The sequence below is a fragment of the Podarcis gaigeae genome (assembly GCF_964106915.1).
Source record: "Podarcis gaigeae genome assembly, chromosome: 7".
Lineage (NCBI taxonomy): Eukaryota > Metazoa > Chordata > Lepidosauria > Squamata > Lacertidae > Podarcis > Podarcis gaigeae.
Window position 1 is genome coordinate 90,658,630 of NC_139683.1, and position 17,918 is coordinate 90,676,547.

At 42.4% G+C, this 17,918-nt stretch overlaps 2 protein-coding genes across 8 annotated transcripts in view; one reads left to right on the forward strand and one right to left on the reverse strand.

Moving 5' to 3' along the window:
- Positions 1-6,655, forward strand: part of SEMA5A (semaphorin 5A) — a 163,398-nt gene extending 156,743 nt beyond the window's left edge. For both annotated transcript variants that reach the window (XM_083748584.1, XM_083748585.1), the window contains exons 21-22: positions 1,748-1,959; positions 2,597-6,655. In XM_083748584.1, the coding sequence (XP_083604710.1) occupies positions 1,748-1,959; positions 2,597-2,716 (332 nt within the window). In that variant the 3' untranslated portion in view covers positions 2,717-6,655. The remainder of the gene's footprint in view (positions 1-1,747; positions 1,960-2,596) is intronic.
- A 792-nt stretch (positions 6,656-7,447) lies between these two features.
- MTRR (5-methyltetrahydrofolate-homocysteine methyltransferase reductase) overlaps positions 7,448-17,918 on the reverse strand; it is a 32,672-nt gene continuing 22,201 nt past the window's right edge. For 4 of the 6 annotated variants that reach the window (XM_083748630.1, XM_083748632.1, XM_083748629.1 and 1 more), the window contains exons 12-15: positions 17,482-17,600; positions 11,803-11,895; positions 11,510-11,692; positions 7,448-9,664 (exon numbers count right to left, since the gene is read on the reverse strand). In XM_083748630.1, coding sequence (XP_083604756.1) covers positions 9,520-9,664; positions 11,510-11,692; positions 11,803-11,895; positions 17,482-17,600 — 540 coding nt within the window. In that variant the 3' untranslated portion in view covers positions 7,448-9,519. The remainder of the gene's footprint in view (positions 9,665-11,509; positions 11,693-11,802; positions 11,896-17,481; positions 17,601-17,918) is intronic. The other 2 variants (XR_014566704.1, XR_014566705.1) reach the window with 1 other exon arrangement.

Sequence of the window (17,918 nt, forward strand, 5' to 3'; positions counted from 1 at the left end):
TGAATATTTTAATAATTAAAAAGAAAATGAAGCAAACTTACATTGTAGCAGTGTTTATCATCATCAATTGAATGAAAGAAAGGAACACCCCCACCTCTGACAATGGCAATCATGAGAAAGGTGGGTTCTCAGGGCCTGGTTAAAGCACCCCAAAATGTGACTATGTGACTGCAAATGCCCCTCTAAGCAGACAGAAGAGTAACATGAAGACAACCTTTGCCAACCAGGTGCCCTCCAGATGTTTTGGGACTGTTAAGAGTCCACAACATCTAGAAAGCACCAGGGACGGAAAAGGCTATCTCCACTTGCAGAGATTGCTCTGCTGTTCCGTTTGTCTATAAAAAAAGGAAAAAAGTTGGCTTAATGTCTGTCCCCAAAGCAGCATGGGGAAACAAAAGAGAACAGTTTGATGGCAATATAATTTAGATATACTGTAAAAAGTGAGTGAATAAAGGGGTTCCAGGGGAAGGAGCAGTAGATTTAAGTTTAATACTGGCTTGTTCTTTTTCCCAGTATTCTTGGGAACTGTTTTCCCTGTAGCTTCTTACTCCTTTTGCACTAGTTCTCTACTTTTAAAAATGCTGGTAAAATAGGTAAGCTATTTCCTCCACCACTTCATAGAGGAGGAAGAAAGGTTGTTTTCTGCTGCTCCAGAGAAGCGGACACGGAGCAATGGATCCAAACTACAAGAAAGAAGATTCCACCTAAACATTAGGAAGAACTTCCTGACAGTAAGAGCTGTTTGACAGTGGAATTTGCTGCCAAGGAGTGTGGTGGAGTCTCCTTCTTTGGAGGTCTTTAAGCAGAGGCTTGACAACCATATGTCAGGAGTGCTGTGATGGTGTTTCCTGCTTGGCAGGGGGTTTGGCTCGATGGCCCTTGTGGTCTCTTCCAACTCTATGATTCTATGATTCAAAGAGAGACATCTTCGAGATTTCACTCCTCCCCTTCGCGGAAGGCACTGCAGTCAAGCTGAGGCTCCCACAGGAGGAAAGTGTTGAGGAAATAATTTCCCCTTCCCCCTGCAGCCACTTGTGCCCCCCCCCATGTTGTTCTGGAGGCTCTCCAGCAGAGTTTTTCAGGGGGAAGGCAAAGCGGGCAAGAAGACAGAACGGGGCCCTTCTCTGTGTCCTCCCTCCCTGAGAGGTTTGGAGGGGGGCAGCATGAGAAGGGGCCTTTTCCGTGGTGGCTCCCAACTGTGGAATGCTCTCCCCAGAGAGGCCTGCATATCTTTGGGTGAACACATTTCTCTTTCCCCAGGCCTTTGGCCATTAGATCATGTATGGCCTGTTAAATATGAGGAGGGGCTGTTCTTATGATTATGTTCTTAATGTTGTACACCACCCTGGGATCTTTGGATAACTTGAAGTATATAAATAATCAGAATAGTAACACTCTTCTAGTTCTCCAATGAGAGCATCTTATGATCACAGGAACTCCAAATCCCACACCACAGCCTTTCCCAGTCATGAGGACAAGAAACATTTGTTCTTTTGTTGTTGTTTTTTAAAAAAGAATGCTAGATTCTCAGAAAGTTGCATGAAGAATGAAGAGAGAGAACTGCCCAGCCATGCCTACTAAAAAAAAAAGACCTGTATGTAGTTTTACTATGTGTATTTCCCCCGCTGTGCCTGTTCTGCATGGTGCATACAAAGTGCTGACATAGCGATGCATAAGCAGGTTGTCTGGAAATCAATCAAACATAAGCACAACCTGCCAACTCTGCTTTGCCTCTTCCATCCTGTAGAGTTTAATATGTTCCATATGACGGCTGTGGGGCTGAGCAGCTGCATTCTCGGGTGCCTTCTGACTCTTTTGGTTTACACTTACTGCCAACGGTACCAGCAGCAGTCGCACGATGCAACTGTCATCCACCCAGTATCACCGGCTCCTCTGAATACCAACATCACTAATCACATCAACAAGCTGGACAAGTACGACTCTGTAGAAGCCATCAAGGTAAGAAATGGATAGGGCTGGTCCTCTTTAAAGGTGTTAGATGTGCAGATACTCTGGACAATTTCTGTGGTCCAAAAAGGGACTGCTGCTGTTATGTTTCAGATTTATGGAACCAGTATTCTAATGGGTCAAAACTTTTTTTGAGGGGGGGGGGGAGAGGCAAAAATACAAAACAAAAAACCACACACATTATTTTACTCACACGGAGACTACAGGAAAAGATTTCCACATGAAGACTTCCTTCTTGTCATTCTTGTGTGAATAAGAGTAACCATGGCAGTGTCTGCTGCCTCCTCAAATGTGTTACGCATTTACAAAGTCATACCTTTCGGGTTTCCTCCTCCTCTTGTGTTCTTCCCAGTCTTCTTGTCCTGAACATCTCCTTGCTACTTCAGTTCTCTTTTTCAACCTCCTTCCTTATCCATTTAAATCTATATTTCTTACAATAGCTTCCTCTTGCTCTCTCCAATTTCAACCTCTGGTGTTGCTTTTGCCATCTCTACCCCTCCTCCTCCTAGATAATGTTATAAGTGTGCATATCTTTTAGTGATCAGTTGCCCTGCTTTGCATTTTATTATTTCAGTTTGAATGATGTGTTTTCTAAACTCTTCCTCCCCCTCCCTTTTCTTATTCCCAGGCATTTAACAAAAATAACCTGATACTAGAAGAGCAAAACAAGTACTTTAATCCACATCTCACTGCAAAGGCATATTCCAATGCCTATTTTACAGATCTGAACCACTATGATGAGTATTAAGCGGGGAAATCTGTATAACTCACATTCGTCCCCAAGGCCTGGATCCTCAGACATCATGTTGCTGCCATCGTCAACAAAACATTGACTTGTGTGGGTAAAAGGTTTCCCTTTCTAAAATGTTGCATTTCAGTACAATATTTGTACTGTAGAATTAGATCATGGGGTCCTTTTGCATTGGCCAATCGTGTTTTGGTCAACATGCTGCCATCCTCCTAATTGCTAGAGACCGCCTAGGAGAAAACTTTTATACAACTGGGAGGCCTCCTCCCTGCCACAAATAAGATTATTGAAAGGAATGATCCTGATTTGTATGGAAGCAAGTCCTTCTCACCTTCAAGGGTCATTGGCACCTTCTTGGCCGGATACTTGGGACTCATGAACTTGTTTTGGACCTTGTGGAAACTGGGAATAGTTTATGGCAGGACTACAAGCTACTTCTGGCACAAGGGAAGCTGGTAAAAGAGGTGCTAGAGAAATGGAGCCATTGAGTGATAGAACCGATCAGAAATGTGCATGCTTTGTCTGTTTCAATCTGCTGGGATGTATCTGTGAAACGGAAGCAGGGAAGACATGTCAAACTATTTTCACATGTTACTAAGGGTCTACTTCTGCCTGATGGGTGGCCCCTGCAATGTATCAGCATGGACTCCACCTGGATTGTGCATTAGGACATTCACAAAGCCACCAGAGCAGAAAGATGGCTCCGGACTAGCTTGCAGATCCATCACACCCTTTGCCTCCCTCCCTTAGGAAGAGATGGAAAGCACAAATGCTTCTATTTTTAATGGCTCTTTTTTATTATTCATGAAGTTAAAAACAGCATAAAGTATATTAAGCAAAGCATTATTGCAATAGTTTTGATGCACCAAGTGAGATTTCTCATCATGCCTGGTTATGTAAATAGTGGAAGTGCTTGATGACAAACTAGAGGAAATAAATTGGGGCTCCAAATTTTGTACCAGTTTCACTGCCCTCTTGCTGTTGCTTGCTTTTCTCAATAATGATAGGTTTGCCTTTTTTCAAAGAAAAACTACTATTCTGTTGCAAGGAATGTCAGAGTTATTACATTAAATGCTTCAGCCAGCTGGTTTCACAGCATGTATAGCTCAGGTGTATATGTTCTATTTGCTAAAGTAAATACCAAATATGATGTAACATTTCATGGTAGCGAAAAAGAAGAGAGCAAGCCAGGGCTCCACGCTCTTTGGGTGTGCGCTTGATTCTTTAGCTCTGCACACACAAGACTGCTTTTGCCCTCCCTCCAAGCACATGAATTTGAAGCTCAGTGTCTCACCTTAAGCTAGCAACCCCATGCTTGCCTTCAGCAATGGACAGCATTGGCTCAATGGAAATGGCCTCTTATTTTGAAGCAAGAGACCACTGGCCACTGACACTCACAAGGCGGTAGTCAGGTCTTAAGAGGAAATGCAAGAGCTACAGTGTGGAAACGCAAAGCATAGTGGATATTTGTTTCTGTGCCTCTGTAGAAGACACTGTGTTTCTTTCCTCAGATTCCTTCCTGTTTTTTATACCTGGTCCTGAGAACACATTTCTTCCCTAAGAGCCAAACCGTTTGAGGGAATAAACACACAGAGGCAGCTGCACGAATGGTTTCTTAATCAGCACTGCTTGAGACGAATTTACAGTTGCAGTACACCTTTTTTGTTAAACGTAACACAATTTCCCTTGATGGTTTTCTTAAAACAAGTTAGGAATTGGCTCCCCTCCCGCAGCTGTCCTTTTCTGCCTCTGGGGTTCCCCCCCCCTGCAGCTGCAAAGGACCCCTCTGTATTGGTGAGCAAAGAGCATCTAAAATCTCAGGTGAGATTACTGGGGGACATGATGCCTTGGCGAGTCAAGTAGTTCATTAGGATGCACATGGCCATTTTGTTGTCAAAGAATAGCCAATTACCCCTCTATTCCATAAAAAGCCTGAAAGCTCAAGGCCAGTTTTTACAGGGTTCCTTCTTACTGTCCACCACCACCCAACCCTTTTGCAACAGGGAACCACTTCTACCCCTTAATTTACAGTATTTAACCTTAAATTCATTTATGGGCATTCCCCATCTTGCAGTATTGATTCCCGAGAGATTTTTCTTCTTCACACAAAACGCAGGTACCATGACTGGTTCTGGCCTAGTTTCTCTTCTCATCATATCCTGACTTTGCCGATTCCCTCCATCTGAGGGAATTAGTGATCTGAGGCCACTAACATTTTCAATTCTTTTAGCAAGACTGGTTGAGTTTTTCAGGCTCTATTCCTATCTTACCTATTTTACATTCCTGCCCAGGGTTAATGGGAATTTTTGAACTTTTAACCATGGTTTACTTTAAGTGAACAGGAAATGTCATACCTGTTAAGAGTTAGCTGTGCCTTCAGCCATGGATTTCAGTGTATTTAAACTCCTCTCTCTTGCTGGGATTGTGCTAGTGCTTCCTGTGGTGATGCAACTGTGTCAATAGAGCAGTGGGATTTGGAAGCCCATTTCTGCTGTGGCAAAAGGGGTTGTCTGCCTCTTTCTGCTCAGCTAACCTCCCCAGATCCATGAATTGACAAAACTTTCCTTCAGCCAACAGAATTCTTCCATTGTCTAACCTGGGACACACTTTTCTTGCTGGATACTGTCCACAAGTCTTTGGGCATAGAACTGGCCTTAAGAAGTAACAGACATGCCTCAAATTTGTTGGATGAAAAAACAAGGCCGAAGCTCTCCTACCTGAAAATGCAGGGCTTGCCTTGCCTCACCTTCCTCTGCTCATCAGTTCTCCCCGCCCTTGTTTCCTGTTCCTTCCATCTCATGCTTCTTCTTTACTGCATCCTCCCTTCTCTCCATCAAGGAATACTCATGTTTTACACCCATGCTTAGGGTTGTTTTGTGTTTAGAAGTCAGCTCTCAACCCACCCACCACCTGCAGAAGCCACAAAGCATGTTCCTCTTGCCACCCTCTGGGGAAAGGCTCCTTCCCAAGAGCCCCTTCTCATAGACTGGCACAGGGCAGTGTGAAAGGGTGGACACACAACAGCTCATTTGCTGCTGCTAAATTTCCATGGAAACCCAAGTAGAACTTAGCAGCAGCCGGCACAGTTGACCTGTCAAGTTTCACTCCTGTTCCTTCATTCTGCATGGGGGGAAAGGAGGGCCTGTTGTTTCCTTCTCTGTCACCACTTGGAACTTGAGCCAACTAGGCCCTTGGAAATTTGCACCCCTGCTATAAGGTGACTCCAACTAAGCCCTCCTCAGAGGAGACCCCACAGCAGTCAATGGGCACAACGAGCTTAAGCTTATTGATTTCAGAGTGTGTACACTGTTGCATTCAACTCAGTATCATATTTTTGATAGTTCACTTAAATTTGAGGCTCTTTGCGATTAATGACATGGATTGTGTTGCCATTAGGAAGCCTTTCGGTATCAATGCACCACCGAGTTTTGTACAGCCCAGTGTGCTCTTCCCCATTGGCATATAGCTGCTAGGTGTGCAGATAAGCATTTAATTCCTGTTGTTTCTATTGGAATGTTTTCTATGATAAAACCAGCTTGGGGCAAGGTGAGTCTCTCCCACAACCTCTTGCCTAGGATGTTTGAAGCCAGCTGAGCAGTGCCTTCAAGTATGTGAACAGCTCGATTGTCACGAAAAGGACAACTGTCTCCTTCCTGGATAAAACTACCAATTAAAAATCCCCCCCCCCCTAGAACATTTGTCTTGGCCTTGTGCACACAGCATGCACAGTGACAGCAATGCCCAGGATGGTGCAAGGATGGAGGCTGCTTTGCCTGGAACTACAGACGCTGGAGAGAGCCTAGCAGGTCTTGATTGTTTAGAGCTGGCTGGCTGGGGAGCCTGTGGTTGCTTTGGAAGTGACACTGCCTTTGTGGACTGCTGTGCCTCCATCACAGTCAACTTGTACATTTGTAAATAAACAGATTATTAACAAAGTTATCCTAAGTCTTTAAGTCCTCTCTCTCTTAAGTCACATTTCTCTAACATGGGGAGAAGGAACACTACACTACATTCCAGTGTTATGGAACACTCTCCTTGGGAAGGTACCCGGTGAAAACATGTGGGTGGCATGTGTTAACGTCCACATTTTAAACTTGGGGTGGGGGTGGGGAGTTCACTGCTTCATTTTTTCAAATCATTCTTTGAATGGTGATAGCTCCACTGAGTGCTACCCTGGTAAGTAGCAAAGGTGGAAGATGTAAACCTACGGCAATAAACTACAGAAGGAACATGTGGCAGTTGGAAACAAACTGACCACCCAGTGAAAGCCCAAAAAACCCGCAACAGCACTTCCATTTTTAAAATTCTATGAGTTCTTAACAGATGCAGTAATCAGCATCTATAAAAACTAGAGGTCATCAGAAATCCATCAGCATTAGCATTAAGAGATCCATAAACCACCTAAACTGAGTGTCAGCAACATTTTAAGAGCAATGCTAAAAGGGAAATGAATTCTTTGCAGTGGTGACTGAGCTGTTCCCTTAATATCTTCAGAAGTTACTCACATTTGAAATAATTATAGGAAGTATCAAGGTAGATCCAAGGGAGTTGCCAGTTTTTGCACTGCTCCTTTGCTTTTAACATCAAAATGTTCTGCCACAAAGAACGTTATGTGTGGATTTCAAGCAGGTGTTAAAAGAAGAATCTGCTTTGTTTGTTTGCTTCCTGGTCTAAGGTCAACCTTGTAACCCAGTCAAATGGTTCAAAGAAGATAAGAAAAACTCTGAACCATTTTAGTTTTAATATATATATTGCAAATAAAATCAGTTTGCACTTTCTCACAAACACTGGGCATGTTTCAATCCAATTTCAACACATTTAAGTCCCAACAATTTAAAATAATTATCATCCATATGCTCTAATTTCCATCAAAACAGTTGGAATTATACTGTTTGCATTTAAAACCATAGCCATGCATTGTATCCAACGTTACATGAGGAGTCATCTTCCTGTCTTCCTAGCCCCAAAGTTCTCTTTCAAAGCCATCTAAGTTGGTGGCTATTGCTGCTTTTTGTGGCAACGATTGCCAGAGTTTAACTATGCACTATGTGAAGAAATACTTTCTTTGATTGTCCTAAACCTTCCAGTGTTCAACCATTAGTGATGTCCCCAAATTCTAGTGTCGCTGTGGAATGCTTCACTGCCTCTTTGTTCTACGCACATGGAACAATTTGGTTCTGCTGAGCAAGTGGAACCACCAGCACTGGACATGACCCCGTGGATGCAACTTCAGAGGTGAAAATTAGTGTACTGGAATAATTATTTGCGCCCAAAAGCAAGTCCATTGTTGAACCTGCAGCTTTACTCCAGGATCCTGACAGCCCATCCAGGTGCTATAGTGAAAATAATTTGTGAAAACAATTTTGAAATGAAATCTAAACTTAGATGTCCATTTAGCTCTTAAAAAATTCACAACCTTCTGTCGAAGACATTGAAGCAAAGGTTGATTGAAGGTTGCAAGAAAAAAAATATGGGGAGAAATATTTGACTTCTGAAACAAGTGTTAAACAGCTCATGCATTATTACAAAAAATTATAAATATGTGACTTAACTAAATGTAAAATTTACTTTTCTTCTCCTTTGCCCAGTAATAGTAATCAATTACTAACCTTGGCTCTGGAATTCCTGGGCATTTGGCCATAACTCATTACAGCTAATAAACTGGACTGTGGACCTCATCGTCAAGCCAATGATCTTTCTGAGGATTCCACCATCTGAACATCAGGCCAAAAAGCAGCCCATTAACCGATGTTTCCCCCTGTCTCAGATCGAATTGTGCAGAGGTATTGGATGATGCTCCTGGGTAATAGGAAGACTGGGCAGGATTCACCTAGCAAGTCCTTTTGCTTGCACAATGGAGCTTCCTCCATTCTCCCCCTGCCCCAATACAATTGGCTTTGTGGAGGGCGATTGGAAGAATCTCCACCTAGCATGCGGGGGGGGGGAGGAGGGATTAGTCTGCCTGGCAAGCTGCAACGCTTGAGTTCACAGGACATTCCTCGTAAAGCAACGTATAACTGTAAACCCTTTAACTGTAAACTGGTCTGTTTTCTTGTAGCAATCAATCCCTATCCACTCATCAGGTAATTCATTAATTACAAAGCAAGAAACACAATTTAAATTAGTGGTTTAAGTATCTTTTCTCATAGTGATCTAAAACCAGTCTATCTTGTTTCTAACTTCTATGTAGTCATGTGAAGGCTGCAGTCCTATTCTCTTTTCTGTAAGGATATTTCATGATCATCCTATTAATCATTTGAAATTGATACTATCAACACTTTAAAAGGCTAATAAATAAACTATAAATAGTTTCCTTATTTAAAAGACTGGGTTCCTGTACAATTTCCACCTCCATCCTAAGGTGCAAAAGTTGGGTGGATGATCTCTCTGATGAGGCAGTCAATAAGAAAACGCTATTGCCCCAGCAGAAGTGGTAGAGGTTGCACACACTACCTTATTTTTGAATGCATCTCCAGATCAGCAGAAGAGAAAGACCAACATATGTAGGATTGCTTTAAATATTTACTTTATCTGGTGCTCCAAACCAGAAAATAAACGCCATCTGACTTTTGCTGAGAAAATACCTACAAATTAAAAGGCACTGACAGATGGCATATTTGAAGAGTTCCTTTCATTGTGCAAAATTTCTCTGAAATGAGTGATTCCAACTGTGCAGGCTAAGTAGGATAATATCAATTAGGTATTGATATTGAGGACTTGTGTCACCACCAACCAGCATATGCATAAAAAGGTTATCCATAGATCATCAATGCCAAATGGACTAAGCAGAGAGTGGCTAGTTCCTAGGCCCAGATGTCTTGCAAATATCTCTTTTCTTCTCTTAACAGAGCAAGCATCTTCAGTGCTTCCAGTTTATCAACTCCTCTCTCAGAAGTTAAGATATCTACTAGAGCATCGTTCACATCTTTAGCCATATTCTTTGCATCTCTGAAAAAATGGGAAAAATCATCATCAGTCAAGCAGACAAACCAGTATCGTTGATGGAGGTGGTGTCACTTTCAGACAATTATCAGAAAGAGAAGAGTACAATATGTGTGTGCACGCAGCGTAAAAGAACTGGTCACATTTAAAATCAATTGACTGGTCAACTGGCCATGTATTATCTGACATATTGTATAAAGTCAATGACGCCATTGTAAGTTGACTACCCCTTTCTAACTGCACACCTGAAAAGGCAGACGTTTTTGCTCTGCAGTCCTGCTAGACTGTGTATGTAGAAATACAAATTCTGTTTCCCCCAGAATCTGGAGTATAACAAAGGTTTAGAATTTAACTTGGTAACATTTAAGCTACATGCTAGACTGGGAGGTTCTCCTGCCCCACTGGAATGAATGGGAGTTGTTCAAATGTACTGCTATGCTTTTGCACATTTCCCACCCCCCCAATACAGCTTGTGCAGGAGAACCACCCAGTGGATTATGCCCATAGGGCTTTAGGATTCAAACAAGTCTCTCAATTAATACATTTGTACTAAGTAAATACTTAGAACATCTGACCAATGTTTAGGCATTATTTCATCTGCCAAGCATCTAAACTAAAAGAGGGGCAGTTGGATAGAATAGGGCTCTTGAGATGTTCGAGGTTAAGTTGCTAAATAGCTATTGACCTGCAGGAAGATTAGATGCTGCAAAGCATTTGGCACTTGAAGGAGGTTTTCTCGCCCTACGCCACAAACTGCTGACTTTGACAGTTCTACACTCAAGGATACTGGAGGGGTGGAAGCTTTGATGAGATTAGAGGTCATGGCTCAGTACAAACTCTGATAATGCTAACTGAATGCACCTCTTAACAGCCTTGAATTCCACAATCTTGAACCACTGCATTTTCCTTTAGGTTAACAGCCTACCCAACCTTCTCAAAGATCCCTCAAATAAGGTTTATGCATTTTATAGACACAAGGTACGGTCCAGCCAAAGTTCAAACACTTCTAAATTCTACTGATAGGTGAGTTTATGCACATTCTCAGATTCCCGCTACAGTGGTACCTCGGGTTAAGTACTTAATTCGTTCCGGAGGTCCGTTCTTAACCTGAAACTGTTCTTAACCTGAAGCACCACTTTAGCTAATGGGGCCTCCTGCTGCCACCATGTGATTTCTCTTCTCATCCTGAAGCAAAGTTCTTAACCCAAGGTACTATTTCTGGGTTAGCAGAGTCTGTAACCTGAAGCATATGTTACCTGAAGCGTATGTAACCCGAGGTACCACTGTACTGAAATTAATGGGACATAACAGGGGCTAACCACCGAGATGGTAATAACCATGAAGTTTAGGTTAGCATATGCAACTTAAGAGCAGCTCCACTGGGTGAGATCATGTCCATGTAAAAATGACACCAATCAGTCCTTCTGTTAGAGCCAGATGAGGGGAGACTATGCTTGTGTCAGCAGGGCATTCAGGGTACTAACATGGCCGCCTTATTTCTCTCCAACGCCCTGGTTGCCTTAACTTGCACCCTGGCTTGCTCTTTTGTTTTGTTTCAACAAGCCCATACAAAGCTTGCTGCCCTCCTTTCCAGTTCACTTTTCAGCTTGTTAAGAAGCTCTCTGGGCAGCTCTTTCTGCTTCCTCATCTTCTCACAAGCAGCGATGTTATGAAAATGTGCCTAAAGGGAGTATTCTCTTCAGGAGAAGACAAACAACCCCCCCACCACACCTGGGCTCCCATTAATTTTGTTTTCTCATCTTTTGCTCCCAGCTCTTGCTAATCTAAAAGCAGTTCACGTTTCTACAAGTTCTTGCAAATCCAAGTTTCATAAAATTCGGCATGACTCACCCGCACACGTAAAAATACCCTTTTTCCTGCAGCAGAATCCTGCTAACCTCTTTGCAGTAAAGCCGAAGGTTATCTTGAACGTATTTAGGAGTGGCAGCTTCTACTGCAGCTGGGGCGTCTCTTGAGAAAGAAACCTTTAGGTGAGTTAATGTGCCACTTTCAGCAAAGCACCTGAGCTCCTCTCTGAAAGATAAAAGTTAAGGATTGCTGCAAGGGTAAAGACATAATTCCCTTGCACAGCAGCTTAGGGGGCAAGGGGCTGAGAGGAAAGAGAGCACAAGGCAACAACTTACTGGAACAGGTAATCTTTGACCTGGTGGCGACAGCCAAAAAACAACCATGTCTCTCCAAATGTCCAGTCTTTGTGATCTTCTTGGAGCTTCTGTCTGAAAAAGAATTTTGAAAAAAACTGTAACTTAAGACTGTGCATGCCCTATACTTAAAAACAGCAGCAGCAGCAGCAGCACAAAACAAACCCAAGTTCTGCATCCTGTATTACAGCTCTCTCCAACCGGCTAGGGCTGATGGAAGCTGGAGGCCAAACCTCAAGATGGCCCCAGTTGATGGAAGCCTGCACTCATTATGCTAGTTTACATTTATTTCACATCATTCATTCTGGCTCTGCTTGTCATGGGATGGGCCAAGTAGTTTATATTCAACACTCTTGACCACCTGAAATCCTACAAAGCCCTATTATCAGGTCTGAGATTTCACCAAACACTGTCCGTAACATCTAGCAGGGGTCAGCAAACTTTTTCAGCAGGGGGCCGGTCCACTGTCCCTCAGACACTGTCGGACTATATTTTTTTTTGGGGGGGGGGAGAGAAATGAACACATTCCTATGCCCCACAAATAACCCAAAGATGCATTTTAAATAAAAGGACACATTCTATTCATGTAAAAACACGCTGATTCATCCGTGGGCTGGATTGAGAAGGTGATTGGGCCAGATCCGGCCCCCGGGCCTTAGTTTGCCTACCCATGATTTTTTAAAATTATCTGTACTAAGGGCACACTTCAAATCTAGTTTCCACTTCCTCTGTTCAAGTATCTGTGAGCACTGTTATGAGTAGGTTTGCACCTGATCACGGCTGTTTGAAAAGATCCTTAATTCAATATTCTGTGCTACAATACTGCAACACAGGGAGATAAACACTAAGGAAGGAAGAAAGAGGGAGAGAGCTAACCACTCAATTCAGTGGCATCTTATGGGCAGTGGATCCAAGATGCATGCAAAATTCCTCACTCACATCACTAGATGAAGTCATTCAGTGTGCAAAGGGCTGAGCTGTAGATATCTAGATGTCACCTCCATTAAAGTAAACATGGAGGCCACATGCAGGGTATAAACATGCATATATAGCAGCACGAAGGATTCTGGACCAGAGTGTGCCCACTGCTGCAAAATGTGAACATCCTCCCTTGGCCTCGTAAGTTTCTAGGCCTCATGATAACGATTCTGCTGCTTGCAGGGATATGGATGAAGCCAGTCATGGATGGAGCCATGTGCCTTTTCTAATGGCAGTTCACAGCAAAATCTTTTACACATGTTACTTGAGGGCACGCTGCAGTGACATGAAGAATCAGAATGACCATTAAAAAACCTATTCATAGATCCTCTTGCAGGCTGGAATAAGAGAACTCAGTAATGATTAGAAATGATGTCCTCATTTCTTTAAATCAATTTAAAGAAAGAAGATTTCTGAAGTAGACATGAGGCCCAAAACACCTTTCTTTTCATCCTTATTATTTAATCTGTTGCATTTATCATTGGGACAAGGCGGTCTGAGAATATTACACCGATCCTGGCCCAATTGCAATGGCTGCTAATTAATTCCCAGGCATCATTCAAAGTGTTGGTTTTGACCTATGAAGCCTTAAATGGCTCAGAACTGCGACATAAAAAACTAAAAAAAAAAATTAAATGTTTAAACAAACAAATGCGAAAAAACCTGAAGCCTTTTATAAGCATTTTGACAGATGATATTCCAAATGATAAAAGGGTTTTCCTGTACACAACAACAGCAGCAAGAATGCTGATTGCCAAAAATTGGAAGGGAGAGTACACTTAGAAAAACACTGTTCCCAAACAAAATCTCTAATATGCTTTGATTAATTTTCGCAAATTAGTTAACAGACAGATAATTTACGTTATGTGAGATCAATGAATTGAATTTGAAAAAGGACACAGTTAAAAAGAAAAAGAAGTATGGACCCACAATGAGGTGAAGGGAAGTCATTTTCAAAGATGTTGAATTATTCTGGTTTTTCTTTATGTATCTTATGATGCTTTGAATAATGAATCGAATAACTGTAATGATAAGTAAACTTAATAAAAATACTGCCTAAAAAGAAAAAAGGGGGTGGGGGGAGGAAGGACTTTTCTGAGTCGCTGATCCTGGAGAGCAGCGGCTGCCAGCCAAAGCAGTTAATCCTGGGCCAGCCAGCCAGTCTGAATGAACACAAGGCAGCTTCCAAACTTCCTTGAAAGCAGCTGAATGGTTGCCACGAACAATGAAGCTAGTTCCAACCTTTAGAGAACGCTTATTTATTTAGTTCATAAAATTTATATACTGCTTGATTGTAAAAAAACCACACACCCTCAAAGCGGTTTACAAAATGAATGAAACAATGAAATTATCAGTAAAAAGACAGTTAAAAACAGCTGTTTAAAACATTTAAAAAAATTAAAATCAACAGTACGCTAAAAACCAGATAAAAGCACCTGTCAAAGTTTTGCTTATCTGTATAGGCTTGCCTGGACGCAGGTGGCGCTGTGGGTTAAAGCCTCAGCGCCTAGGACTTGCCGATCGAAAGGTCGGCGGTTCGAATCCCTGCGGCGGGGTGCGCTCCCGCTGCTCGGTCCCAGCGCCTGTCAACCTAGCAGTTCGAAAGCACCTCCGGGTGCAAGTAGATAAATAGGGACCGCTTACCAGCGGGAAGGTAAACGGCGTTTCCGTGTGCGGCTCTGGCTCGCCAGATGCAGCTTTGTCACGCTGGCCACGTGACCCGGAAGTGTCTCCGGACAGCGCTGGCCCCTGGCCTCTTAAGTGAGATGGGTGCACAACCCCAGAGCCTGGCAAGACTGGCCCGTACGGGCAGGGGTACCTTTACCTTTACCTTTATAGGCTTGCCTGAACAAAAATGTTTTTAGCAAGTGCAAAAAAAGAGTAGTGAAGGTGCCTGCCTGGTGTCAATAGGAAGGGAGTTCCAAAGTGTAGGTGCTGGAAGATCGGTTTCTTATGTGGCACCTGGTGCAGTCTGAAGCCCTTGGGTGGGCATCCATGAGGGAAGGAGATCTAGCAGAATGTGGGGCACTGGTATACATCATATATGCAGCTCCTGCTGAATTAAAGTTAAAAATGAATTGCGGGGGGGGGGGGGGGCTCTCCCCATATGAACCGCATTGGACTCTGCATTCATCCTCCGAGGCCCTTCTTTGTGTGCCTCCTCCTAGAGAGGTCCGGAGGGGGGCAACACAAGAACAGGGCCTTCTCTGTAGTGATTCCCCATTTGGGGGTGCTCTTCCCAGGGAGGCTCGCCAGGCATCTTCATTATATATTTTTAGGTGCTAGGTGAAAATGTTCCTCTTCAACCAGACCTTGGGCTGATTAATATTCTACAGTCTTTTAAATGTGTCTGTGGGAAGGGGGTTTATTGTTTTGTTGTTTCACTTTACTTATTTTCATGTTTTTATCCTGTATTTTACTCTCTGAACCACTCTTTGAACTCTCTGAGATCTTATGATGAAGGGCATTTATTTCTTTAATAAATGATGAAAATAAATAAAATTAATTTATGCCCTAACTTTTCATTAAAAATTGCCCAAGGTGTCTGTGACTATTTAAATGCCTGGTGAATGCAAACTCCCTCCCTTTAGGTTATCATATTCTCCATTTGCACTACAGTGGTGCCTCGCAAGACGAAAAGAATCCGTTCCGCGATTCTCTTCGTCTAGCGGTTTTTTCGTCTTGCGAAGCAAGCCCATTGACAGCTTAGCGGATTAGCGCTACAGCGGTCTAGCGGCTTCTAGCGATCAGCTGTTAAGCGGCTTATCAGCAGATCAGCTGTTAAGCAGCTTAGCGGCTTAGGAAAAGGGTGAAAAAAGCGAAAAAAATCCGCGGGGACTCGCAAGATTTTTCCGTCTTGCGAAGCAACCCCATAGGGAAATTCATTTTGCGAAGCACCTCCAAAACGGAAAACCCTTTCGTCTAGCGGGTTTTCCGTCTTGCAGGGCACCACTGTACGTGATATCCGCTCAGCACCAACAGTGGGCTCACAGTGGCATTATACCTCTTAAATACTTTCTATTCTAACTACATCAAAGTTTCAGCCCACTTTAATTCACAGCTGCTACAAGCTGCCTTTCAATAAAATACTCAAGCCATTGAAATAATATGGAATAAATTAGTCACAGCAGCTTGTTAAACATCACAAGTTCTCATTATTAGCAGTAATGATAGCAAATCTGTTTCCCCTTCATTCTGGAAGACAGCTTCTGGCTGTCCCATGTAACGCTTTCCCAAGAATTTATTACCCAGTTTAAAAAAGAAATCATTTGGCTTTGCAACAATTCAATTTCATGCTCCACATACGGATACGTCTCTAGATTATTTTCCCTACTTCTCTACCCTAAATTATAAAAACCAAGGCAGCAAGTTGACACTTTAAAATCATGTTAAATCAAATGTGAACTTGGAAAACACAGAACTACAAAGATGAGAATCAAATGTTAAAGGCAGGACATTTGGTACATGCACAGCTTAACTTCAACAACAATGATCTTCAAGCCTGGTTGATGTGCGGGGAAAAAAATTAAAATCTACACACCCTACAAGAAAACGTGTTTGGTGTGTGGAAAACAACAATCTGTTAGCCTTAATGCATTGCTCAGAATTACTGAGCTAAATGAAAACACAACAGATAAAATCAAAACAGAGTTGGAATGTGCAATCCTGCATTTCAGCCCTTCCATACATCTGTGGTCATAATGTATAGTTTAAAGTGTACATTCCCATCAAGCCTTCATTCCGTGACCTGGCATATGTCAGATAAGGTGGCGTTGACTACCTTTTTTAAAAAAGAAAGCAATTCATAAAACTAAGAGATATTAATTGAAGGAAAGGCAGCAGAACATTACCAGTGGCCTGCAACATCCTTATAGAGAATACCCAATCTAACAGACTCCTCATTATTTATTTAATTCATTAGATTTATATATCGCCCTTCCTCATAAGATCTCAGGATGGTTCACAGAATAAAATACAGGATGTAAACAAGTAAAACAAAAAAGCAAAACAACCCCCTTCTTTTATAGTCACATCACTTCAGTATGAAAAAAATCCTTAAATGATTAATGTAATTCAGTTGTAAGTAAAATGTGGAAAATAAATAAATAATGGTTGCCCTTTCTTCTTCTTTTTTGACACTGAATTGGAATGGTCACACTATAAAAAACAAAACAAAACCCACCAACTTAACTGTAATCTCCCTTGTGGCAATACAAAGTTAAGAGTCCCTTTCCCAAGACAGGGCTCCTTTCTACTCACAAACACAGAGACCATCAGATGGGGAGCCCCTTCCCTGGAGGTAGAGGGGTGTGTGTGTGAGAGAGAGAGGAGAATCATGCGGTTACAGTATTCATGCACATGTCATAACCATGTGGGATGTTGTCACCAGGAAGTACATGACGAGGGTATCAGCTGCCCAGCCTCAGCCCACACAATGTGTGTGGGTGAAGATCCATTTCTGTACATTATGCAAGACACCAGATAACTTTCCCTGCCTCAGGGGATGAAGGACTCTGTGCCTTCGTGGTGGCTGATATATATTACTGAATCTGTCTGCTTCCCACTAGTATTTTTCACTCTGTTCCCCCCTGTCCTCTGCCACGGGCATCTCCAGGTGCTGTGAATTACTGGCAAGCTGGCAAGGAGGAGAGGTTTTTTAAAAAATATAAATCATGGGCTTACCTATGTTGCAGGAAACCAATAAATGGTGCAATTCCAGTTCCTGGACCAACCATAATAAAGGGAATTGATGGATCCTCTGGTAAGTGAAAAATGTTTGCTGGACGAGAAGATATGGAAATCTACAATGCAGTTCAGTATCATTAAAATGTAGATGAGGAGAACTAGCAGATACATTTATAAACTATACCCTTCTTCTAAAGATTTGTATTAAAAAATACACTGCCACAACACCCACTAAAATAAAGGTCTTCCACATTTTCATAAGAATTAGATACACCGTGAGCTAAAATCAGCACAGCTACCCTGTTCCCCCCAAAATAAGACAGTGTCTTATATTAATTTTTGCTCCCAAAGATGTGCTAGGTCTTATTTTCATGGGATGTCTTATTTTTCCACGAAGAAAAATACGGTACACATTTATTGTTGAACAAAAAAAG